This window comes from Danio aesculapii, chromosome 9, assembly GCF_903798145.1.
Source record: "Danio aesculapii chromosome 9, fDanAes4.1, whole genome shotgun sequence".
Classification (NCBI taxonomy): domain Eukaryota; kingdom Metazoa; phylum Chordata; class Actinopteri; order Cypriniformes; family Danionidae; genus Danio; species Danio aesculapii.
Genome location: NC_079443.1, coordinates 33,688,361 through 33,714,330, shown reverse-complemented (window position 1 = coordinate 33,714,330; position 25,970 = coordinate 33,688,361). Strand labels below are relative to the sequence as shown.

Genomic DNA, 25,970 nt, shown 5'->3' with positions numbered 1-25,970 from the left:
GTATCAAATTATACACAACAGGTTTCTTTAAAAACTTGTGTATCAAACAAGATACATGCAGCTTTATAGTGTTAAAGGATTATGAGATACTCTAAAAATCAATTAATCTATTTTTAGATCCAGAACCAGACTGTTGCACTGTTATCAACACGCATTAGCTGCTTCACCTTTAAGAATTCGAATAGGGCAATATTTGGAAATGTAAAAAGCATTCAGGCTGCCACTGTGCATGCAAGCAACAGCAACAATAACAAGGTGAGACACTGAATGCATTGGATTTAATTTCCCATGTGACTCTTTCTTCCTCTCTCTAACACACACACACACACACACACACACACACACACACACACACACACACTCACAGAGAAAGGGGGAGGATTGTCTGCTGAAATAAATGTTGTCAGGTGTGTTTTGTGCTTTAACTCTAATTCTGGGTGTTTATCCGCACTAATGAACAACCCTGAGTCAGCGCAAGAGAGCTAATTGTGTCTGTTTGTGTGTGTGTTTGTGTGCATGCAGGGGGAATATGGGTTAATTTAGTAGAAGAACATTGGAGACTCAGTGACTCTGACATTTATGAGCAATTAAGGATGGAGGAAGGAGGAAAAAAAGCATGGATTAAGGTAAGGAAAGAGGAAAGCAAGGTGTGTTGAGTTTTGTGCAGTTTCATGACATGCCAGTATGCAGAGAAAGCACCAATACTCTTATCATCTTTAGAGCGGAGGCCATTAGTTGACACTAGACAGAGCAGAGACTTTAATTATTCCAATATACACATAGTGGCCTACAGAAACTACTAATGAGGCATCTAAGTATATGTGTGGTGCATCTATGCTTTTTACAGATAGATTGTTATACATGTTTTGTGCAGTTTGCATACATGTCAAGAGATTAATAAACGTCAACTGAATTGCTCAACAAGATTCTCTTCAAACTGCTTCTCTGCCGGTTTTAAATAAGTAATGGAATTACTGTAAGAAGAAAGTTTATGGTAATGCACCCTTTAGCACATCTTTTGGCAATGCTGAAGATGCAACATGCTTGTTGATCTATATCTAGAAGAGGTTTCATTTAAATACTTCTGTGCACAACTGGCATCAACATGCATTTTGATTTATTGAATCAAGTGAGCGAAACGTTGCTGTCTACATCTGGTGTTTTAATCTGACACTTTAAATGACTTTGGGCCTCTTTCCTGATTTCTTTGAAGGGGGGTTTCTATGGGTGGCTATACACTACACTGCAAAAAAGGCTTTTCTTACTTAGAATTTTCTTGTTTGTAGTCTAAATATCTACAAACTCTTAAATCAAGAAGCATTTTCTAGAAGGTAAAAAGTATTATCTAGTTTTGAGAAATAATGTTCCCAAATTAAGTGAGTTTTTTCTTAAAACAAGCTAAATAATCTGCCAATGGGGTGAGAAAAATAATATTGTTTTCTATTTAAAACAATTTTAAGATTCAAGATAATTTTTCTTACCCCACTGGCAGATTATTTAGCTTGTTTTAAGAAAAAACTCACTTAATTTTGTGATATAATTTTTTAAAATCAAGACAATAAGTTTTGTTTGTCTAGAAAATGCTCCTTGATTTAAGAATATTTAGATATTCAGACTAGAAACTAAATCTAAGTAAGAAAATCATTTTTTTGCAGTGTGCTCATAAAAAGTTAGAATATTTGGCTTTTGGGTGAAATTTATGAAAATTGCAAACAGTTCATGCTACAGTGATATGATATTATGAATGTAAGGCATTTATTTAGAAGCTTGCAAAGGCTATTTTCTCATCCCAAACTATTTATTAAAGCAAAAGCCAGCAATAGTGGTGGGTACATGCCACAACAAAAAAAAGCTAATTTCTCAACAATTTATCATTATTGCCTTGACCATCAATTACAGCTTGGCAATGACATCTCATGCTGTTCACAAGTTGACTTGTTGTCTTACAAGCCTCTACATGGCGACTCCGCTGATCCCATAGATTTTTTATGGGATTCGGGCCTAGAGAAAGTGCAGGCCAATCCATTTGAGGAACCCCAGCTTCCAGCAACCTAATGAGCTGGAGCATTGTCATCCATGAAGATGAAATTAGGCCTGTGTTGTTTATTGTCGTCAGTTAAGCACCTTTGACAATTTTTCAGTTAAGCATCTTGCTAGAGTACAGCAAGTTCTCTAGTGAGGTACTGAAATATCGAACAGTTAGACATGTGCATTCAAAAGTGCAGAGAAGGTCAAATTGAGTTCAACTGTAAACATTGTAGGGCGTCATTGTGGCGCAGTGGGTAGCACGATCGCCTTACAGCAAGAAGGTCGCTGGTTTGAGCCTTGGCTGGGTCAGTTGGCATTTCTGTGTGGAGTTTGCATGTTCTCCCCGTGTTTGCATGGGTTTCCCCCACAAGTCCAAAGACATGCACTATAGGTGAATTGGGCAAGCTAAATTGTCTGTAGTGTATGTGTGTAAATGAGTGTGTATGGATGTTTCGCAGTGATGGGTTGTAGTTGGAAGGGCATCCGCTGCATAAAACATATGTTGGATAAGTTGGCGGTTCATTCAGCTGTGGCGACCCCAGATTAATAAAGGGACTAAGCCGAAAAGAAAATGAATGAATGAATGTAAATATTGTAGTGAATTTTAGGTGCATCTTGAAATTTCATGAGGCTATTTCAGATTTTTACAATTATTATTATAATTAATTAATTAATTAATTAATTAATTATTATTTTAATTAATAAGCTTGTAGTTTATATATGAACATAAGAGGAGACAAAAGAAATAGATAAAGAAAGCAGCAGCTTTTTCTGCTGTAAAAGCCGCAAAACTGTGCCTAAAAATTAAAACACAACTATTCTGTGTTAAAATCAGGACATTGTGCTTTCTACATTTATTTGCCATTGAACCAAATGTACAGTTTTAGATAAAAAATTCAAGAATTAATTAATGTGGATGTTCAAAAACATTTGACCACTTCTTTAAATGTAAGAAGGTACACCCACTGGATGACCCAGTCTCTTGGTCATTTCGCTCTATCTTATATAGCAAACATCAACAGTCCATTTCTTAATGTTTGTGTTTTTAACATATTGTAATCTGGTATGGCTGAACAACTAAACTGTATTTTTATATATATGATTTTTCATAAGTCGTGTGCTGCAGGCCTCCTGGCCAGGTCACCCTTGTAAATGAGATCTCGGTCTCAATGGGATTTTTACCTGGTTAAGAAACATATGTAAACAGTGCCTTTGTTTCTAAACTAACATATCGGCCGAGTCTGAATACAGACACTTCTTACTATACAAATTGATTTAACCAAAAAATACAACATAGTGGTTATTATTGTAAACGTTGCATCAGTTTTAGCTTTCAGGTATCAAACTTATTTTTAATTGCAGTCATGGCAGAGCAACAGTTGCAACAGCTGCTTGCCTAAATTTTGTTAACGACAAAGATATCTGCAGCAAATCTTGAGTACTAACTACTTATTTATCAATTACAAAAATGTTAGCTGGACTATTGTCTGGTCTCCATTAGAAGATGCAAGATTAGCTTATTTGTAATGCATTTATGTCAGATATTAAAGTGGATAGATTACCCATGAGCAGTTGTACTGGTAAATCATACTTATGTAAAAGTACTATTACTTGCACAGAAAATGTAGTGCAAGCTGAGTAAAAGTATCTGTTGTAAATATTATTCAAAGTATGAGTAAAAGAGTTTTTAAAGGTACTCAAGAGTAGTGAGTATTACATTGTAAAAAGCTAAAGTGTAAACGTACAGTAACATTCTGTAGTGCATTTAGTTATTGCCCATCAGGCACACAACGTCAAAAGACATTAATATTAGGTTAGGTTTAGGTTGTGATGTCAGATGACCGAAATTCAATGTCTTGCCGGCTTCTAAGGACAACGTTATTTTGATGTCTAATAACAACGTCAAATGATGTTGATATTTGGTTGATTTTAGGTTGTTAGAAAGTGACCAAACTCCAACATCGACCCAACATCTTAAACCAACGTCACAGCACTAAAAATGTACTCAAGGGAAAGTAAAAGTACACATTTATAAAAGTATTTAGTAAATTACAATTCCTGAGAAAAACTACTCAATTACAGTAGTTTGAGTATTTGTAATTTGTTACTTTACACCACTGCCCAAGAGTGACAATACTGTCAACTTTACTCACCCTCATATCGTTACTTGTAAACCATAATGTCTTTCATTGCTCTGGCAAACAATCATGAAGATATTTTGAAGAATATTGGTAAACTAACTGCTCTAGTTATCATTGGCTTACATTGTATAAACAGAAAAGGCACTGATACGTTCTTCAAAATAGATCTGCAATATTCCACAGAAGAGAGAAATTGGGATGATGTGAGGGCAAGTAAATGATGATGAAGGTCAAATTTTTCACTTGCCTTGGGTGAAGATGTTTGTCAGATGGTGAACCAGAAATTTACCATACACTGTAAAACCCAATAGTCAACTTTATCAAATGAAATGAGTGTAGTTAACTCAAAATGTACTTATCATTTGAAAAGAGTTTTGAATTCAGTGTTGAAGGTAATGAGTTAATGAAATATCTAAGTTCACAGTACTCATATGGATTAGTTTTTTAACTCAAATGGTTTGTTGCAATCGGTTTCATCAAACGGTTTGAGTTGCCATAACTTATTGGGTTTTACAGTACTCAGATGGTTTGAGTTCTCCTCATTTGTCAGGTTTTACTGTGCTTAAATTGCTTCATTTACTCAAATGGAGTAAGTTCACAGTACTCATAAGGATTATTTTATGAACTTAAATGGTTTGTTGCAATCGGTTTCCTCAAATGTTTTGAGTTACCTTAACTTTTTGGGTTTTACAGGGTAGTTGTGCTCTACTTACCTCAGCTTAACCAGTATTCAATCTATTTTTTATTTATTTTTTTTGGATTACAAGTTTAGTTTTTGTAAGGGTCCCGTTAAGTGCTAATTAACAAATTCCTTGGAGATATTTGTGTTACTTGTCCAAAATATGTTCTAGGCTAAAGGAAAACATATGAGTGAACGTCAGCATACGTCCTGAAACATGAAACCCAAACACAACCCTGGCAAAAACGGTCACCCAAACTAAACTCACACACGCATTGAGTCATCGCGCCCGATGCCCAAGCATTACACAATCCAGCACGGCTGACAGTCATGCTCGTTTCCATCGGCAACAGCTGCTGGGAGGCGATGATGTCGTGCCACACAATACGGCATGTGAGCGCTGACAAAGGCGGCACTGTGTTGGCGCAATGCCGTCACGGCCCGCTTCCTAGTTCGGCTGCCATCAACGTTTGCTTTTTTTGTTGTTATTGTTGCTGCGGTTGTTTAGAGGCCTGTTTTGGAGACTGGGGAGAACACAAGGGTCTTAACCCCCAGGTCGCACAAATAGCCACAAAAGAAGGGCGCATTCAGCAGCCACAAACACACAACAATGCACCACACGAGGGGGGAAGTAGGTCATGGGAAGAAGCCCTGGATCTGGATGGAGATGCACTGTGGGTAGACGAGGTCATTTAGTGTGTGGTGTTTTGTGGAATATCATGTATATTTTGAGGCTTAGTGGTTTGAGAGGATGTATTCCCAAGATGCCCGACCTCTCAAATCCAGTGGGCAGCGTTCGCCCTGCTCTTTCCCACTTGAGATTTGGTCGTTTTCTCATTAGTGGGCATTTTCGTTGTCTTTGTTAATTGCTTCCTGGTACTCTCCACACCTGGCTCCATTTATATCTTCAGTTTTACCTACAAAACACATTATTTCTCTCTTAAAATGAACTAAAATAAACTTGGATCTTCTTTCAGCAACTCACTGTATTTTCTAAAAGTGCACCTTGGAATATTTTGCCTTGTATGAACCCTTTCTCAGCTTAATTGTGCTCATAAGGATTTGCTTGCTATCACACCTGGAAAACAGACTGTACACAGACAGCATGCAGCCTGCTACCATAGGCCCCTGGAGGCCCTCAAGACGGCCTGACTGTCCCAAGGGCCACACCTACAAATACAAGTGCACACACAAACATATAAAAACATCTTGGTCTTATTTAACCCTACTTATTGTCGATCTTTACTTTTTTATGATATACTCGCAAAGCACACATATTTGTCTTAATTTCTCTCATGCTCACTTTCTCTCTGTGTTTGTGTACAGATGCACACGTACACAAGATGGAGTCACCAGGGGCCAATGAAAAACTGTGCATTGATATTGTAGCTAACAGGCAGTTTTGGGAATTGCTGGTCCCAAGATTTGAGGGTGGGGGAGGTAAGATAGTGTAACGAAGCCTGACTGGGAATTCTCATAATATGTGGCATTGGGACATGGGGACCAATGTATTGTAACCTGACTGAGCAAACACACTTCATTATGTGTCTGTGTGCTAAGAGAAGATGTTATTAATGTTGTAGACAACAACAGGGCTCCTGTATAGTGTGTCTGCTACAATAAGCACCAATGCCATGATCTATGGTGACAGTAACTGTAGAACATAGAGAATATATGTTGTTTAAACCAGGCCATATTGCAAATCTGATGTTCAGTTGTTTGGCTAAATAATAATAATAAAAGCAGCAAATTAATAACCATAAAATGGTTTTGTTTAGGGGATCTGACAACTAGACCATCAAAATAGACCACCACATTCATAATCACTCATATAAAATAAATTGTAAGCTCAAATTACATGTTTCATTACACAAACTTCTATTAGGCTGCAAATATCCTTTTACATTTTATTCTTTTGTGTCCCAGGGGTTGAATATTATTAATATTAAATTTACTCATCTTAAATTCAAGTTCTTAATCTCAAAAATAAAAAATTTCAAGATCAAGATCTCCAAAATAAACATTTTGCCTAAAAATATGAAAAATCAAACTTGTTTAAAGGTATTATAGCAAAGAGTGAAATAAATATTTAATGCATAGATATTATTCAATATTAATTGTGTGAAAGTAACACAGGGTTATCTCCATCGTTTTTGATCCAAATAATTGTAATAATTATTTATTAAATAATAATAATTATTATAATTATAACGATAATAATAACAATAACAACAACAACAACAACAACAACAATGATATGGTTGTAATCCTACTTGCATAAAACACTTCATTAGACCGATTCAGCGAGTGTCAATGAAATGCAAAAAGTAAATCCACTCATATATATATATATATATATATATATATATATATATATATATATATATATATATATATATAATATATATATATATATATATATATATATATATATATATATATATATATATATAAAGAAAAGGAAACAGCCTAAGATGTGCTACTGTATATGATCTCCCAGATTAACCAGCTGAAAAACTGTTTAGGCTATAAGACCTAAAGGCCTGTTACATCTGATATTAAGATGCACCTTTAATCAATCCTATCATACAGTGCTTGGCATATACAAGTACACCCTCACATATCTATCTTTTAAATTCATATTTTTAATAGGAAGCTCTACAATATTATATTTGTGCTTATACATTAGCTTAGTCAGTACTGAAGCCTAATCTGGAGCTTATCTAACAAAATAAGTAACGATAACGGTCCAAAAACTAATACACCCTAATTTATTTGTTTGGGAAAGATATTAAATACTAATTTAGAAAAGAGGACAAATCAAGAGAAGCAAAAAAATTGTAGTTGAATTTTTTTTGCTATATTTTGGTTGAATTTAATTGTATTATTTTTCAATTTTCTAAAGATGTTTGGTGACTAAAATATTATTTTAATAAATATATCTGTTTAATAAATCTGTTTTGTTGAAATCCACCAAAATACATTGCCTATATTCACTGGGAATAGGATTAAAATGTTAATTTTCAAAATGAGGTGTGCTCAATTATGCTGAGCACTGTAAGTGGACAGCACTAAAGTGTAAACACTGGTCTAGACGATCAATCTTGCCCACTTTTAACTGCTTCAAGTTTCTTATTTCCTCTAAAAACTGCATTAACTTCAGTAATGTCGTTGACTAACTTAACTAGCTCAATGTGGTTAAATGACACACAGCGGTGCTCCTAAAGTGCGTACGCTGTGTGCATTCACATTGAAAAAAGCAGTTTTTCTGAACCTCATGAGTAAGAGGGCCCTCGGCACATTTGGCACAGGATGGTACAGTCAGTGTGCTGCTGAATCGCATATGTTTCAGCTGAGGGTGACTCGTGTGTGTACGTATCAGGGAATGTGGCCATCTCAATAAGATATGTGTGTGTATGTGCGTGTTGTGTATCAGGGCATGTGGTTTCCTCAGTGAGGGGTCTTGCGAGTCCTTCAGTCGGACAGCTGGAGGGCCAATCTGTCCTCTCGCTCGCCCAGCGATGGCAGGGCAGATAAGCGGCCACCACGGACCCGACCGTTACCCCTCTGCCCCGACACACACGCGCACACACCGCTGCCGGGGGCTGACAGCTCGACACAGCCGGCCCAGCGTGAGCTCTGCGAGGGGAGGGAGAGAGACCTGAGGGAGGGGCTGGAGGTCTGGAGGTGGCCGTTAATGCAGCCAGAGCCAGGCTCAGTGCCAACATACAGAAAGAGAGAGAGGAGGAGACAGAAAACACAGTTAGAAAGAACTAAATGACGGAATAATACATCAGGAACTTGCCTGTTGCATCTCTTCTGTTTTTTATATGAAAATGAATGGATGAAGAATGTAAATTGAAAAATGTTGGTGGAAGAAGTAACTAACTATCAAAAAGCACTGTATTTAAACTATATAAAAGGGACTTAGTATCAAAATTGCTCATTCATTTAGTTTTACATGCGTTGTGAGAAATGGCGACATGGTGGCTCAGTGGTTAGCATTGTCGCCTCACAGCAAGAAGGTTGCTGGTTTAAGTCCCGGATGGGCCAGTTGGCATTTCTGTGTGGAGTTTGCATGTTCTCTCCGTGTTCGTGTGGGTTTCCTTTGGGTGCTCCAGTTTTCCCCACAACCCGTGAATTGGGTAAACAAAATTGGCTATAGTTTATAAGTGTGTGTGTGAATGTGAGAGTGTATGGGTGTTTCCTAGTACTGGGTTGCGGCTGGAAGGGCATCTGCTGTGTAAAGCATATGCTGGAATAGTTGGCGGTTCATTCCGCTATGGCAACCCCTGCTAAATTAGGGACTAAGCCAAAGGAAAATGAATGACAGCAAATCTTATGTGTTGTCAAAAATGGACTTTATGGAAAAATGCTATTGAAAGTTTAAAAAAAAGTGCCATATATTTAATAAGTTTATGTGAAATATGTTTGTTTTCATAATATTCTATTTGATATTACTAGCTATTTATTGACCTTATTCTACAATGCGGAAGTGACCTCATTTTTGCGATTGTTTTAGGACTTCCGATTCAGTTGCCTATGGGAGAAATGACTAGAAATAATAACGGCAGAAAACGGTCAAACTACTCACTCTACAATCAAGTGTTTGCATGACAATATATAAAAAGTAGAATAATATGATAAGAAAAGATCAGTTTGCAACATAAAGCAACATTATGAGCTATTTTTAACCTCTAAAAATGAATGGACGTGAATGAGACCGGAAGTATCAAGCCAAAAAGATTCAAATGGCTGCACCCGCTAGTACGTGGAGAAAAAGGTGAATACGGTGGCCAAGAGAGCTTAACATGCTGCAGTTAAAGAAAACACATGCAATTACAAAAAACACCAGCAAATTAAGAAAATAACTCATCCGTTTGACAGCACACATGCTGCAAATCCTCACTGCATCTTTATACAACGCAAACAAATTAATAAAACGCCCTGCATTTTCACACAGCGGAACAGAGCAAAGTGGAAATGTTTCAAGAGGTCTCAGTGAAGTTGTAGGTGATCTTTAAAATCTGAGCTTTTTTATTTATTTTTTTATGAGTATTTTACTTTATACTAATACTTCAGTATTTATTAGACTTCATAACCATAACCTAAATAGCCGGGTTCGTCACATTTTAGGGTCTCCTTGAAACATTTCCATTGTGTTGTGAGAAAATGCAGCGCGTTTTATTTATTTGTTTCAGTTGTGAGAAAATGCAGCACGTTTTATTTATTTGTTTGTGTTGTGAGAAAATGCAGTGTGTTTTATTTATTTGTTTGTGTTGTGAGAAAATGCAGTGTGTTTTAATTTGTTTGTGTTGTGAGAAAATGCAGTGTGTTTTAATTTGTTTGTGTTGTGAAAAAATGCAGTGTGTTTTAATTTGTTTGTGTTGTGAAAAAATGCAGCACGTTTTATTTATTTGTTTGTGTTGTGAAAAAATGCAGTGTGTTTTAATTTGTTTGTGTTGTGAAAAAATGCAGCACGTTTTATTTATTTGTTTGTGTTGTGAAAAAATGCAGTGTGTTTTAATTTGTTTGTGTTGTGAAAAAATGCAGTGTGTTTTAATTTGTTTGTGTTGTGAAAAAATGCAGTGTGTTTTAATTTGTTTGTGTTGTGAAAAAATGCAGTGTGTTTTAATTTGTTTGTGTTGTGAAAAAATGCAGCACGTTTTATTTATTTGTTTGTGTTGTGAAAAAATGCAGCACGTTTTATTTATTTGTTTGTTTTGTGAAAAAATGCAGCACGTTTTATTTATTTGTTTGTGTTGTGAAAAAATGCAGTGTGTTTTAATTTGTTTGTGTTGTGAAAAAATGCAGCACGTTTTATTTATTTGTTTGTGTTGTGAAAAAATGCAGTGTGTTTTAATTTGTTTGTGTTGTGAAAAAATGCAGCACGTTTTATTTATTTGTTTGTGTTGTGAAAAAATGCAGCATGTTTTATTAATTTGTTTGTGTTGTGAGAAAATGCAGCGATTTTATTCATTTGTTTGCGTTGTGTGAAGATGCTGCGCGTTTTTATAAAAAATGTGTTTGCGTTGTGAGGATTTGCAGCATGTGTGCTGTCAAACTGATGAAGATATTTTTTTAATTTGCTGCCGTTTTTTGTAATTGCATGTGTTTTCTTAAACTGCAGCATGTCTCTCAGCCACCGCAGATCGTAACATTTTGGTGTCTGAATCAAATTTAAAAACCAAAGTGATTTTATCTAAAAAGCTAATATTATATTATTATAAATAAATGAATGTAAAATGTCTAGTAACTTTACATGACTCTCAAATAACTTTTACGAAAACACAAAAAGTTAAAATATGGGTGAAATAATTTTTTGAAAGTTTTAATATAAAATATGATATCTTATAGATTAAAAACTTTTACATTTTGAAAATTTCTTGTGATGGCTAGGTTGGAGGAAGGGGATGGAAAATACTGTCTCTACAGTATAAAAATCAATATATCTTTGGAAAGTCCCCATGAGACATGAAAACCCAACTTAAGTGTGTTTGTATCCATGCGTATGATATTGTTTTGTCCTGAACAGTGACTGACATGCATTGGTGTGATGCCAAAGGTTTGTGTGTGTACAAAAGCATCTCTTGGAGGGCATGAACATGACTTTAGCATGAAGCTGGCACCATCTGTCTGTGGGACCCACTATGCTATGGCACAGTGGCAGGATGTCCCGAAACGCCATCCACATACACACAAGCAGGGTTAAATGGCCAATACACAGATGTCTGCCAGGCTTTGTTTTTTTTAATTGGATAACCTCTAATAAAACACAAACACTAAACATGATGTTCTGAGGGCCGATAGGATGAAATAATCATGAACGAGGCTTCAGGCAGTGTCCATTCATGAAAGTAACTGACAATAAAGGAAACGTAAAAGGACAGAAGAAAATGTGTGTTATGACTTTTAATGTATTTTATTTTATGATAGAAATTAGGTGACATGGTATTACCATGATGCAGTGATCAGATGGCCAAATAACATGCTACTTTGGTGAGTTGTCAAACTTTGTTTAGCTGACTGACTTCTGATTTGTATAACTGCAATTTTACTGCAAAAATATGGTTAACCTATAGTCAGTGTAGCAATTTGCGGTTATTGTGCTTTTAAATTATTTATTTGTAGTAAAAGCACAACTACATTTCATAAGGGTAAGTTCTGAATTGCAAATTATTGTATTGATATTTTCTGATACAAAATAAAATGTTGAAAACAGAATAAACAGTTTTAAAATATATTTTTAAGTAAAGTTTATTTATAAACTAATTTCAAGAGGATCACGTGCTTATCATTGCTTGCGGCCGGTCCCGCATTATTCAATTTATGATTCACCAATCAGACGATTCCTTAGCCACTATAAATACCCTAAGTTCCATATCACAGCTATCTTCGTTTTGAAGAATACCCCATTCCACCCCTTCTTATTTCCTAGATTGGTGGCACGGTGGCCCAGTGGTTAGCACTGTTGCCTCACAGCAAGAACATCACTGGTTCTAATCCTTACCAAGCCAGCCAACGTTTCTGTGAGGAGATTACACGTTCTCCCAATGCTCACGTGGTTTCCCCTGGGTTCCCCGGTTTCCTCTTACCGTCCAAAAAACAAGCAACTTAAGTTAATTGACTAATCCAAATCAGCACCTTAGACATGCACCTAGTAAGTAGTTATCTCTTAAGAGCAATCACTATCTGTTCATTAGCTACTACAGCAGGGGAGTTCTCGAGATCTACCTGAGCTCAAACTCTCCTCTTGCCCTGCAAACTGGAAGGAGCCCTGGGCTTGAGGATCTTTTGAGCTCAGGGCTCTCTCCTGGGACAACATGCCAAACAAGCTTTTATAATCAATCATCAGCTAAGTGTGAACTCTTAAAGTAAAAGGAAAATCAGTATGTTATTGTAAAAAAATATTAAATTGAAACAATGCAGGCAAAACAGTTTTTCATGTACCCGAAAGTGCTTTTTCCAGTCTAATAAAAAGACCACATCTAAAATACATTTCAAAGTGTTTTTGTCACATTTTATAAAATTGTGTTTGTAGATTTTGATTATAATATTTTTAAAGTTTTTCTCAAAATGTTTTTTTACTGCACTGAGTCATAGTCATCAGGTGCACTTTTATAAACCAAACTCTGCTTTTTAAAAAATTCTTATATTCTATAGAGGACATCACTGTGGCGCAGTGGGTAGCAATGTCGCCTCACAGCAAGAAGATCGCTGATTCGACCCTCGCTGGGTCAGTTGGCATTTCTGTATGGAGTTTCCCCCACTGTCCAAAGACATGCGGTACAGGTGAATTGAATAAGCTAGATTGGCCGTAGTGAATGTGTGTGTGTGAATGCAAGACTGATTGGGTGTTTCCCAGTGTTGGGTTGCGGCTGGAAGAGCATCAGCTGTGTAAAACATATGCTGGATAAATTGGCGGTTCATTCCGCTGTGGATCATTACCGTGATGCAGTGATCAGATGGCCAAATAACATGTTACTTTGGTGAGTTGTCAAACTTTGTTTAGCAGACTGACTACCATTTGTATAACAGCACTTTTACTGCTAAAACTGGTTAGTGTAGCAAAACTGGGTAATTTGTGCTTTACAATAATGTTTCTAAAGTACCTGTTTGTAGTAAAACCATTAATACGTTTTATAAGGGTAACTTCTGAATTGCAAATTAATATTTGGATATATTTAATACAATAAAAAAATTTAATTTTAAAATTTATTTTAATACAATAAATATCAGTGTTAAAAATATAAATATTGTAACTACTTTATTGTAAAAGTATTAATTTGATTAATACTGTTTTGCAGGTTTTTTTTTTTTACAGTCTAATGGATAGACAACATCTTAAATACACTTTAAAGTGTTTATCACATTTAATAAAATTGTGTCTTTAGATTTTAATTACAGTATTTTTAAAGGCCATTTTTGACTTTTTACTGAGCCATAATCTCCAACTTTAGGTGCAAAAATTGTGACAATGTATTTGATTTTGTGCTGATACTTTGAATTATGATACTCAAAATCCTCTCTGTTCACTTTTATTTGGCACAAACAAACCAAACCAAAACTTAGTGGGCTCATTCAATGCTCAATTTTTTCACAATTTTCCCACAGATTATCAGGCTGATGAACACTTTACACACCTCACACAAACTCTTTCCACACCCCATATTGCATACCATCAAGCTGTAGCATGCACTGCACTTTAACCAAATCCATATACTTAAAACAATATAGCCTACAATAATTCTCCACCAACAGTCAAACTCTGTACACCTTTTTGACTGTGTACTTGTGCCTACATTTGTGTAATGTGTGTTTTTCTTAACATATTTTTTGTCTTTCACGTATTTGTCTTTTTACGTATATTACTGTTAACATTGCTTAAGTATATTGTTTTGTTTTTTTGAGTATGTTGTTGTATTTTGCACTGTCTGGAGCCAGCACCTAAGCGTTTCACTCGTAATGGTACGTGCGCTGCTGATGATGTGATAATAAAAGGGATTTGATTTGACATTGACATTTTTTGTGCTAAATTGTAGAAAATGAGCACATATTCATTTAAATAAGGCATAATTTACTTGTAATAGAAAATATTCCTGCAATTCTTAATATAGTCAGTCAACTGAGAAGGTTAAAACTTCTTTTATTTCCTTTTTTTACCTCATTTAAGTGTGTTGCCCTAAAATATGTTACAAATGTTACCGTAAGTCGGTCGATGTGAGGAAAATTAATAAATACCGTTTTGGCGCCATCTGTTGTCGAGTAGTAGTAGTAGTGAGTCTCTCATTGAACGATGTTTCTGTGTGTGACACTTTTGCCTGTCTGTTTCGATGCGATGGCGGCAGATGTGATCATGTTTGGTTCCTCTGTGTTGTGCTGCTACTACTGATAACTAACAAATGGAAAAAAAGAAGTTTAATATCAATTTGGACGATTCGGCGTTCACAAAGGACAGAAGTCCGGTGGGTTTTGTTGTCTTGCTATGATTAACAGACTAACGTTATATTGTCTTGTAATGTTGAAAGCTCAATGTCTTTGTTGTTATATTTAGTCTAGCGGATTTATGCAAAGTGAACTTTGTCCCCCGTGCAGCATGTGGTAGTAAACCAACCCACAAACACTACTGGAAGGACTACTTTCACACTTCAAGCTTAACGTTACCCGTAAAGTGTTGATTTCTCAAATAACAATCTTGCACGCCGTAACGCTTAAGACAGTTCCCAGAAGTATTCACCACATTTGATCGTTCATTTGATTTCTGTACGGGAGGCGCATCTGATTAAAAAGATTAATAATAGAGTTATGACACTAATGAGGGTGACTGAGGTGAGTTTCATGAATGTAACCCTTCCTTACAGAAGATAAATAAGTAAATAGATAGACTTTAAATACAATACCGATGAGCTTAAGTAAATTGTTTAATGTTTGGTTTACCAACAACAATTTTATGTCTTCCATTTAGCCTAAATGTCTGTTTAAAACCCACCAAAAAAGCCTAATTTTAGACTACACTACAGTCAATATTATTATTTTACATCTATTTGTAAACCTAGTGCATTTTAAAGTGCTTTTCACTTCTTGTCCTTGCTTTATCCATCAAAATAAAAATAATTTTACGTTTTAAGTAATTATTGCCTTTGACTTTTTTTAAATGTAGATCGACAATGCTAATGAAAGTCTATGAGGGGGGTGCATTTCTCAGCACACTTAAGGAAACACTTAACATTAGTAGTTAGTCTTAGGCATGGGCCAATGTAAGATTCTGACGGTATGATAACCTTGGATAAAAATATCACGGTATTATGATTACTGCTCTAAAACATATTCTTTTTAAATGTCTGGGTAAAACATGGGTCTGAGTAAACATGTCAATCTTAATGAATTATTGACTTCTGCTGTCTTCAATTGTTTCAAAACCAGATTTTTTATAATTTAAAACGGCATCTTTAGAAATATTTTTTGCTGGAGAGACTGCTGCCTTAAAAACAAAACAAAAAAATGTAAATAAAAAAATCTTGCACATACATTAGGAACGGTTGTGCTAAAGATGTTGATGGTTTTAAAACCTTGACTTTTCCAAACTGCGATATACCTTGAAAACAGTTAACGTCCCATGCCTAGTTGGTCTGTCTTCGGTGTTGTGAAAATTGTGGAAAATTCTTTAACTATTTACTCACCTTTTTGTTGATCTTTTTTCACACGATCCCTTAAATTAACTGATCAGGGATTTTGTCCCATTTTATCAAGTATGTATTTTACTTCATAGTAAACAAGTAGGTAACAACAAGTAGAAATTTAACTATAGAAATATTTCTGTCTTTAGAAGATATTTATTTTCACAAAATTTCACAAGATACTTTGTTCATATCGTCACAGTATTTACATTAATTCCATACACATTTCTTTTGTAATTTTAACATTTTTGTCTTAGACGAGGTTAAAACAATATTATAAACACAGTTGAAGTCAGAATTATTAGCCCCCTTTGAATTTTTTTTTCTTTTTTAAATATTTCCCAAATTAAATTTAACAGAGCAAGGGAATTTTCACAGTATGTCTGATAATATTTTTTCTTCTGGAGAAAGTCTTATTTTGTTTTATTTCAGCTAGAATAAAAGTAGTTAACAATTTTTTAAAAACATTTTTAAGGTCAAAATTATTAGCCCCTTTAAGCTATATATTTTTCAATAACTTGCCTAATTACCCTAACCTGCCTAGTCAAGCCTTTAAATGTCATTTTAAGATGTATAGAAGTGTCTTGAAAAATATCTAGTTAAATATTATTTACTGTCATCATGACAAAGATAAAAGAAATCAGTTATTAGAGATGAGTTATTTAAACTATTAGGTTTAGAAATGTGTTGAAAATCTTCTCTCTGTTAAACAGAAATTGGGGAAAAAAATAAACAGAGGGGCTAATACATCTGACTTCAACTGTATACGAAAAGGGCATTTAAAAGCAGAAGAATTTTGGGGGGCTTTTTGTGTGGGTTAATATTAGAATTTGCTGCATTTTAGACCTAGAGATCTAATAAAGTCAAAATATACTAAATAATTTCAGCAACTGCTTTAATGTGACCTTCATAACGAGCTAGTTGCAAGAAACTTGTGAACTTTAGTGATAAAATAAAAAGCCATGTAAAATTGAAGTGTCTCTGAAATTTTACAAGTAATCTGTTTCCTTCACACAGGCGAAGGTGTCTTTGTTCAAATCCAAAAATGATCAAGTAGAGTCCTCATCTGTTCCAGCTCCTGGCCAACCCCTGTCCTATGCAGAGTTTGTTGTTCAGAACAAACACAAGGGCCATCAGGGAGCCCATGGATCAGAGAAACAAACATCTGCTGCCCAAAGCAGAAATGATGCTTCAGGACAAAGCAGTGCAAACACAGCTGGAAGTGAATCAGTTAATACGTCCTCCACAGACTCAGAAAAACCTGAGACTGAACAGCAGGGACCATCAGAGGGACCAACAGAAGATCAGACCAAAGGGGAAGGTCAGAGTTCAGAGAGTTTTGTGGTTCCACCTCATCTTTTAGGATCTGGAAACAGTATTATTGTCAGTCCTCGACAGGTCAGTATCATGCATGCACATTGGAATCTTTAGCTTTGTATTTTCTTCCTCTGTGAAGTAGCACAATATGAATATAATAATGAATTTATTTGCTTGATTCTTTCATTTTGTGTCAGTTTGTTACAAACCCTTGATGTTAGTCTAGGGAATGGGGTTTGACATTTATGTACAATTAAAATAAATTGATATATACAGTGAGTAAAGTTCAAAAGACAACCAAAGCAGATATACTGTGATTTTTATTTACAAAAGCCAGGGTGAACAATAACAATGAATTAATCAGAAATAAAGAAAAAGATGGTAAGAAAAAAAATGTACTATTTACAATATATACAATATTGGGACAAACACAAAGACGGGGAAAAACAAGAGCTGGCAGAAGGGACGTAAGCGGCGCTAAAGAAAAGAAAAAAAACAGAACCCAAACAATGTTTAACTCCCCAGAAACCTCTAACTGACTAAGTCAATGAAAACAAAATAAAAAATAAACACGCGGAGAGTCTTCCGAGTCCTAACTATCCTACTCTATCTATCCAAAAAGTACAAGGGGTGGTGCTCGCCCCTAACCTAATTAGCCTATGAGGAAGAAAATCTATATCTATATAAAGGAATTCACAGTTTACCGCTGATTTACTTTTCACTAAAATTAAAAGACACTTGTCATATTTTACTTTTGAGACCAGGCATGACAAAACTGTATTTACTTTATGCTGAACTTATAACTTTAGGTTGACTCGATTGAGGAATATAAAGTCAAGTCGAGCTTTATTGTCATTCCGCTTCATGTGTGGACATACAGAGGAATGAAATGTCGTGTCTCGCAGGACAACGGTGTTACAAAGATTATTCATAAATACAAACACAACACTGGACATAAAAGCTATTTCATAAAAAAAAAAACTATGCATAACTAACATGTACTATAAAATAAAATGAAATACTTAAACTATACACATAAGACATGCTATACAAGTACTTTTACATGAACAATGCCACTCAAGCATTGTCAATCCTCACTCGCCATCAAACATTTTTTGTTAGAAATTGATACATGTTTAAAAAAATCTCTAGGAAGAGTTTTAAGTTATTTATTATGTATTGAAGTGAAATATATCAAGGTCAAGATCACCACATTTATTTTCTCCCTTAGAAGAAATTTGTTTTGAAAAAAGAGGCATGTTGTACATCAACACCACCAAAAGAAAACATATACCATGTAACATTAATAACCATCCTAGTTTTATAATTCCTATAAATACAACAGGTCCATTAAAATAATCATGATCAATAATGCTAATACAATGCATAACAAACACACCCACAAGCCACAACCCTTAACCATTTGATGTACTGACTATTGCAGTTATCTTATTTACTATTTACTTACTTGCTTATATAATATCCACACATATCTATCTATCTATCTATCTATCTATCTATCTATCTATCTATCTATCTATCTATCTATCTATCTATCTATCTATCTATCTATCTATCTATCTATCTATCTATCTATCTATCTATCTATATATATATATATATATATATATATATATATATATATGTAAATAATGGAACCCCATATTTTGAGCCATATTTCATCAGCTCATACTCAGAAAATAACACGTGATGATCGGATAAAATCTTGTTGGCTTGCTGAATCATGCATGACTCAAATGTATCTTGTAAAGAACCAAGTGTCTGAATCCCAAAAATTTTTCCTGGCACTCTTTTCAAGTTGTTCATTTGATTTCTCATTTTTACTCTTACATTTCCAAAGCAAACAATGATACTGTATCTTAAATTGACTCTATCGTTGCTTTGTAAAAGTTAGCATTATACTGCTAGTCTGCTACTCACTACAAATAGTCCTAATCTTCATTAAAAAAGCTTGAGCGCCAATGAATCTTTACACACACTTGACACATTAGAGTTCCAATTAATCTCCCAATCGATGTTTAAATATATAAAATGTTTTTAAGGTAAAATTCAAAGTGTTTCTTTTGTATCATCTCTATTTGATTTTTGAATGTGTCATTATTCTTATGTAACACATTATTATTATGTAATACAGTGGTGTGAAAAAGTGTTTGCCCCCTTACTGACTTTTTTTTTGCATGTTTGTAACACTTAATTGTTTTAGATCGTCAAACAGATTAAAATTTTAGTCAAAGATAACACAAGTAAACACATGATCCAGTTTATTTTTTAGTATTTAAAGAAAACTAAATCCAAAACCACGTCACCCTGTGTGAAAAAGTGTTTGAGAAAGAGTATGACAAAATCAAACACTTTTTCACATCACTGTATATCTACATTGTTGATCAATGTTGATCTTGCCATTAAATAGTTATAAGTTGCTGACATGGCACTTAACAAACAAACAACGTTGTTTTACATTAAATATCTGTTAATCTTGCATTAAATCAATGTTATTAATTTTGTTATCTGTCTACAGAGGGGCAACCCCATCCTGAAATTTGTGAGAAATGTTCCTTGGGAGTTTGGAGAGGTGGTGCCAGACTATGTTTTGGGACGGACAACATGTGCTCTCTTTCTCAGGTTGATTTGTGTGTCAATGAACTGTACCAATGAAAAAAATGAACAACACCAAATTAATTTAAATCCCATTACAAATAATTACAAGTCAATTTAAATAATTTGTTAAAAAAAAAAAAAAACTAGGTATCCGAAATTTCTCGGTAAACATGGATGCACTGTGTTCACTCTGCTCATTTAAGGTCAGTTGCAAATCAGTTTCTGTTTGGCTTCTAAAACACTGAATCATGGAGGAAAGAAATGAACAAGCTGTCATTTCATATACACTTAACCCGCAGCATATTGAAGTTTAGAGTATTGTCACATGTTTCATAACTATAGCCTTTAGTCTGCTTAGTTTAACATTCCTCTTTTTTTTTTTATTAAAACTGAATATTTGAATATTTATTTTACGCTTGCACAGAATATTTATATTTCAAATACTTGAACATTTATTTTTGTATGTGGGACTTTTTTTTTTATAAGACTTGTTATAAGAGGTGTTATCATAACAGGAAACATTAATTTATGTTAAATGTAACAACATATTAGGTGTTTCAGGTGTTACAATTCAATTGTAGAAGCCTGGGTTAAAGCAAGTACAGGGACACTTCAAGCTCATTTTTCTGTTGGGTTTGTTAGGTGTGAAACCACATCGTCCTCCAACATGCTTTGCAAAGAAAGAAGTGAGAATTCCAGCAAGCAAACACACTGTGGTCAACAGTTGTCATTAGTATGACAATAATGTCTAATCTCTGTAGAATCAACTGAGAAATGCAAATTAACCTAATTATTAAAATTACTTGGTGTGTGTGTGTGTGTGACAGTTCAATTTAAATAATGGTATATGGCAAAATGATGCTTTTTGTGTTTTGTTAGAACAAGCTTTTTATTTGGATCTTTAAACTAGAATTGAGTTGTATCTTACATTACAATAATGCACAAGTATTACCATGCTGGTTCCGTAGAAGGGAGCACAACAAATTTCATAATTTTTTCAACAGCAGGTGGCATCGTTCGAGGTTTAATTACTAATTCATTAAATATTTTAAGTGATTTGTTCAAAATTACTGATTTAGTTAGAAACTAATCAAGCGACTGCTTTTTATGAATGAATCACTAGCCAGGTTCCCATCCTAATTTGAAGCAAGTCTTTTCAAAGTTGGCTGAAGGCTAAAAAGAATGTTTAAAAATCTAGTATATATTATCTAGGTCAAAGACTGTAGAATACACAAGATGTGTATTCTATGTAATGTAACGGTCAATATGGCAAATGAAGCCCAGCCAATCATCAATCACTAAAGACTGTCGAATCTCTGGTTTAGGGGCTCAGACCAGACATGAATTTCTGCAGATTTTGTGTGATTCGAACATTTAGAAATGAAACTAAAGAGAAAGTTATTTAATTTTATTGTTGATTCCTAATATGATATTTAATCTTTGTCTTTGTTTGGAAATTATTCATTGGCAATACTGAAAACAACAGCACAGTATTAGCCTCTTGTTTGTTCAGTTGCTTTATTAAGTCAATATTGGGATTGCACTCACATGCTCATATGGAAAAAATGTACTTGCATGATGTCACTTAAATACACAATATTCAATATATATTAAAATAAACCCTCTAATAAGTCATAGAGGGATAGTTATTGCTATGATAACCTGATTTATAAAGTCATTCTAACTCAATTCTAATAATAAAAAAAGATGGCAAAGTCAATAGAATGTCTACAGGTGTATCCCAAAAAGCTTCATCTGGTCATATAATATAGATAAAATAAACAGTTACATAAAATCATTGCAGAAATATTGACTCTTGTGGTTTCATTTACTGAATTGCAAATATTCTTGTATTCATATTGATACAGCATGTGATGTTTTAGTTTGCGATATCTTTTCTTTAACCACAGTGTGCGTTACCATAATCTGAACCCAAACTACGTCCATGAGCGTCTAAAACAGCTGGGCCAGAGTTTCAGCCTCAGAGTTCTGCTTGTCCAGGTGGATGTGGTGAGTATGTTTTAATCATGAATTCACTCATATTCCCTGTTATTTGTTCTTTCTTTAATGATTAGTTTTGGTTAAGTGGTTCAAAATTAAATGCTAAATACATCATCATGCTCAGAATGAGTTTTTTTAAGCTTTTCATTCAGTTAATGATAATGTTTTCTTTCTCTGGACATCATTTATCAGAAAGACCCTCATCATGCATTGAAAGAGTTTGCACGAATATGCATCATGGCTGACTGTACACTCATCTTGGCCTGGAGGTAAGAGGATGTCTCAAAATAATCGAGAGGCTTGCAAGTTTTTAAGTGGCCTGTTTAAATAAAAAGGTGTTAAAGTTCCTGTTGTTCTTTTGTGCTTTTATAATTAATCTCCTTTAACCTGTTTGTTTGCAAGTCCTGAAGAAGCAGGCCGCTATCTTGAGACCTATAAATCCTATGAGAAGAAACCTGCAGATCTGCTTAAGGAGCAAGTGGAGAAAAATTACCTGTCCCAGGTTAATAAATTAATAAATCTGAATTTATAATGTATTCTTCATTTGAGAATGCACCTGACACAATAGTCAGAATTACCTCCTATTTTTATTTTTTGACAGGTTACAGATTGTTTAACCACAGTGAAGTCTGTCAATAAGACCGATGCCATGACTCTTCTGTCTACGTTTTCTGTAAGGAAGGTTTTTCTTGTCACAATTGTAGCTTGACTGTTCCTATTAGATATTCACTATTACTATTAGTCCCTTTATTAATCTGGGGTCGCCCCAACGGAATTAACTGCCAACTTATCCAGCATATGTTTTACGCAGCGGATGCCCTTCCAGCCGCAACCCATCACTGGGAAACCCATACACACTCATTCGCACACACACATACGCTATGGACAATTTAGCCTACCCAATTCACCTGTACCGCATGTCTTTGGATTGTGGGGGAAACCAGAGCACCCAGAGGAAACCCACGCAAACACAGGGAGAACATGCAAACTCCACACAAAAACGCTAACTGACCCAGCCGAGGCTAGAACCAGCGACCTTCTTTCTGTGAGGCGACAGCATTACCTACTGCGCCACTGTGTTGCCCCCTATTAGATATTGTATTAGTATATTAGCATTATACAAAGATTTCTGAAGGGTCATGGGATGCTGACTAAAGTAATTATGCTGAAAAATCACAGCAAAATGATTCTGTTAAATCACACAAATAAATAAAATTCTAAAATATATAAAAATACAATTAGTTCATTTAAAATATTATAATATTTTGTAAAATTACAGGTTTCATTTTTAATAATATTAATAATAATTATTATTATTTACAGTGCGTCCGGAAAGTATTCATAGCGCTTCACTTTTTTCACATTTTTTTATGTTACAGCCTTATTCCAAAATGGATTAAATTCAATTATTTCCTCAAAATTGTACACACAATACCACATAATGATAATGTGAAAAAAGATTTTTTGAAATTGTTGCAAATTTATTAAAAATAAAAAAGCAGAAAAATCACATGTACATAAGTATTCAGAGCCTTTGCTCAATACTTTGTTGATGCACCTTTGGCAGCCTTACAGCCTTAAGTTTTTTTGAATATGATGCCAGAAGCTTGGCACACCTGTCTTTGGGAATTTTTGCCCATTCCTCTTTGCAATACCTCTCAAGCTCTATCAGGTTGCATGGGAAGTGACTGTGTACAGCCATTTTCAGATCTCTCCAGACATGTTCTGGGCTCTGACTGGGCCACTCAAGGACATTCACAGAGTTGTTGTGAAGCCACTCCATTGATATTTTGGCGGCGTGTTTTGGGTCATTGTCCTGCTGGAAGATGAACCGTCACCCCAGTATGAGGTCAAGAGCACTCTGAAGCAGGTTTTCATTCAAGATGTCTCTGTACATTGCTGCATTCATCTTTCCCCCTATCCTGACTAGTCTTCCAGTTCCTGCTGCTGAAAAACATCCCCACAGCAAGATGCTGCCACCACCATGCTTCACTGTAGAGATGGTATTAGCCTGGTGATGAGCGGTGCCTGTTTTTCTCCAAACGTAATGCCTGGCGTTCACTCCAACAAGTTAAATTTTAGTCTCATCAGACCAGAGAATTTTGTTTTTTATGGTCTGAGAGTCCTTCAGATGCCTTTTGGCAAATTCCAGGCGGTGAGTGGTTTCCGTCTGGACACTATACAGGCCTGATTGGTGGATTGCTGCACAGATGGTCCTTCTGTAAGCTTCTCCTCTCTCCACAGAAGAATGCTGGAGACAAAGTGACCATTGGGGTATTGATCACCTCCCTGACTAAGGCCCTTCTCCCCCGATCACTCAGCTTAGATGGCCGGCCAGCTCTAGGAAGAGTCCTGGTGGTTCCAAACATCTTCCACTTACAGATGATGGAGGCCACTGTGCTCATTGGAACTTTCAGATCAGCAGAAATTTTTCTGTAACCTTCCCTAGCCTTGTGCCTCGAGACAATCCTGTCTCGGGAGGTCTACAGACAATTCCTTTGTCTTCATGCTTGGTTTGTGCTTTGACATGTATTGTCAACACTGGGACCTTACATAGGCAAGTGTATGCCTTTTCAAATCATGTCCAATCAACTGAATTTACCACAGGTGAACTCCAATTAAGCTGCTAAAACATTTAGATCTGGGTTTCAAAATCTCACATTGGCCAGGGAAGAATGATTAGTGATTAAATAGATCTCCCCAAAACACCCAGCTGGATGTTATAGAGTCTAGTCAACTTAGCCTATCCGCTTGTTAAGTGTGACGTCACACGAAGTGGCTTCCGGGTCCAAGCGCTCTGTCAAACTGTATGGGGAGACTCATCAAATGGTAATAATAAACGTTTACAAAGCGATGTAATACTTTTGAAAATCACGATCGCAATATATATGTCCACGCCTAATATCCAGTGGCCAGAAAGTGATTAATTTTTTATAAAATGTAAAAAATGTTGTATTTGTGATGCAGCAAGTCCAGAGACTGTCGTGTACACCATGATTTTATATAAAATTAACTTTAATGTGTGATAGGACTAAAAAGTTTTCATAAACGAATATTTTGAGTAGCGGCTTGGACCCGAAAACAGTATTCCATACGTCACGATACATCATGACTTGACTTAAACGGATTACAAGCGACACACACAGAGCACCACTATGGATTTGCAACAATTTAAAAAACTTTTTTCATATTGTCATCATGGGGTATTGTGTGTAGAATTTTGAGGAAATGAATTAATTTAATCCATTATGGAATAAGGCTGTAACATTAAAAAATGTGGGAAAAGTGAAGCGCTATGAATACTGTCCAGATGCACTGTATAATTGGTAACTCTTTTCAACTAATTTTGAAGCACTTGCATGTTCTTATTGCATTTAATCTCTTCAGTCATTGGAGGGCATCATTAATGCTTCAAAGGAGGAGCTTGTTTTATGTCCAGGACTCGGTCCACAGAAGGTGTGTACAGACATTAAAATATTTTACATTAACAATAAGTGCTCTTCATAATTTTAACCTCTCCAAAAGTATGTCTCAATTACCATTCCTCTTTTTGGTTCATTTAGGCAAGAAGGCTTTATGATGTGTTGCACCAGCCTTTCATAAAGACCAAGAAGAAGGAAAGTTGATTATTCTAGGCTGTTCTCCAGAAAACAGATTTAGAAAAGGTGTCGAGCGTTTTTGCTGTTTTTGACATAAACAATCTCTCTAAATGTTATATTATTAGGCTTTGTTTTTCTGTAAGTTTATAATTTTTTGTATATCATTTTTTATGTGTGGTCAATAAATATCCATAATATTTAGACGTAATCGTATGTTTTTATTTTCGAGTAGGAGGGGAGATTCGGTTATAACTCCATGATTCTATTTGCAATTGGAATAAACCTGTAAAAACCACATGTCATATAATAAAACAGATCAATGGAAACTCGAGGACTGTCTCAAATGATTCGAGTGTAAGGGCAAATTGACTCATTGTCAACTTGAATGTGTTTGTGGACCAAATGTTCA

The 25,970-nt window shown here is 35.1% G+C and overlaps 1 protein-coding gene across 2 annotated transcripts; it reads left to right on the top strand.

Annotated features, from left to right (window-relative positions):
* The first annotated feature begins 522 nt into the window (after nucleotides 1-522).
* On the top strand, nucleotides 523-25,887 carry ercc1 (excision repair cross-complementation group 1). 2 transcript variants are annotated; one of them, XM_056465511.1, is made up of 9 exons: nucleotides 523-626; nucleotides 17,043-17,423; nucleotides 19,882-19,985; nucleotides 21,872-21,971; nucleotides 22,155-22,231; nucleotides 22,365-22,464; nucleotides 22,564-22,635; nucleotides 25,350-25,418; nucleotides 25,526-25,887. In XM_056465511.1, the coding sequence occupies exons 1-9, from the start codon at nucleotides 594-596 to the stop codon at nucleotides 25,586-25,588; spliced, it is 999 nt and encodes a 332-aa protein (XP_056321486.1). In that variant the 5' UTR covers nucleotides 523-593; the 3' UTR covers nucleotides 25,589-25,887. The 2 variants fall into 2 exon arrangements, with proteins under 2 accessions (XP_056321486.1, XP_056321485.1); XM_056465510.1 differs by lacking the exon at nucleotides 523-626 and adding an exon at nucleotides 14,681-14,813.
* The last annotated feature ends 83 nt before the right edge of the window (nucleotides 25,888-25,970 follow it).

What these genes read in the sequence shown, in the direction of transcription:
- ercc1 (XM_056465510.1), top strand. Translation starts at nt 14,751, where the DNA reads ATGGAAAAAAAGAAGTTTAATATCAATTTGGACGATTCGGCGTTCACA. An exon ending in CTCTTCTGTCTACGTTTTCT is followed by an intron (nt 22,636 to 25,349) that starts GTAAGGAAGGTT and finishes TAATCTCTTCAG; the next exon opens with TCATTGGAGGGCATCATTAA. An exon ending in CAGGACTCGGTCCACAGAAG is followed by an intron (nt 25,419 to 25,525) that starts GTGTGTACAGAC and finishes TGGTTCATTTAG; the next exon opens with GCAAGAAGGCTTTATGATGT.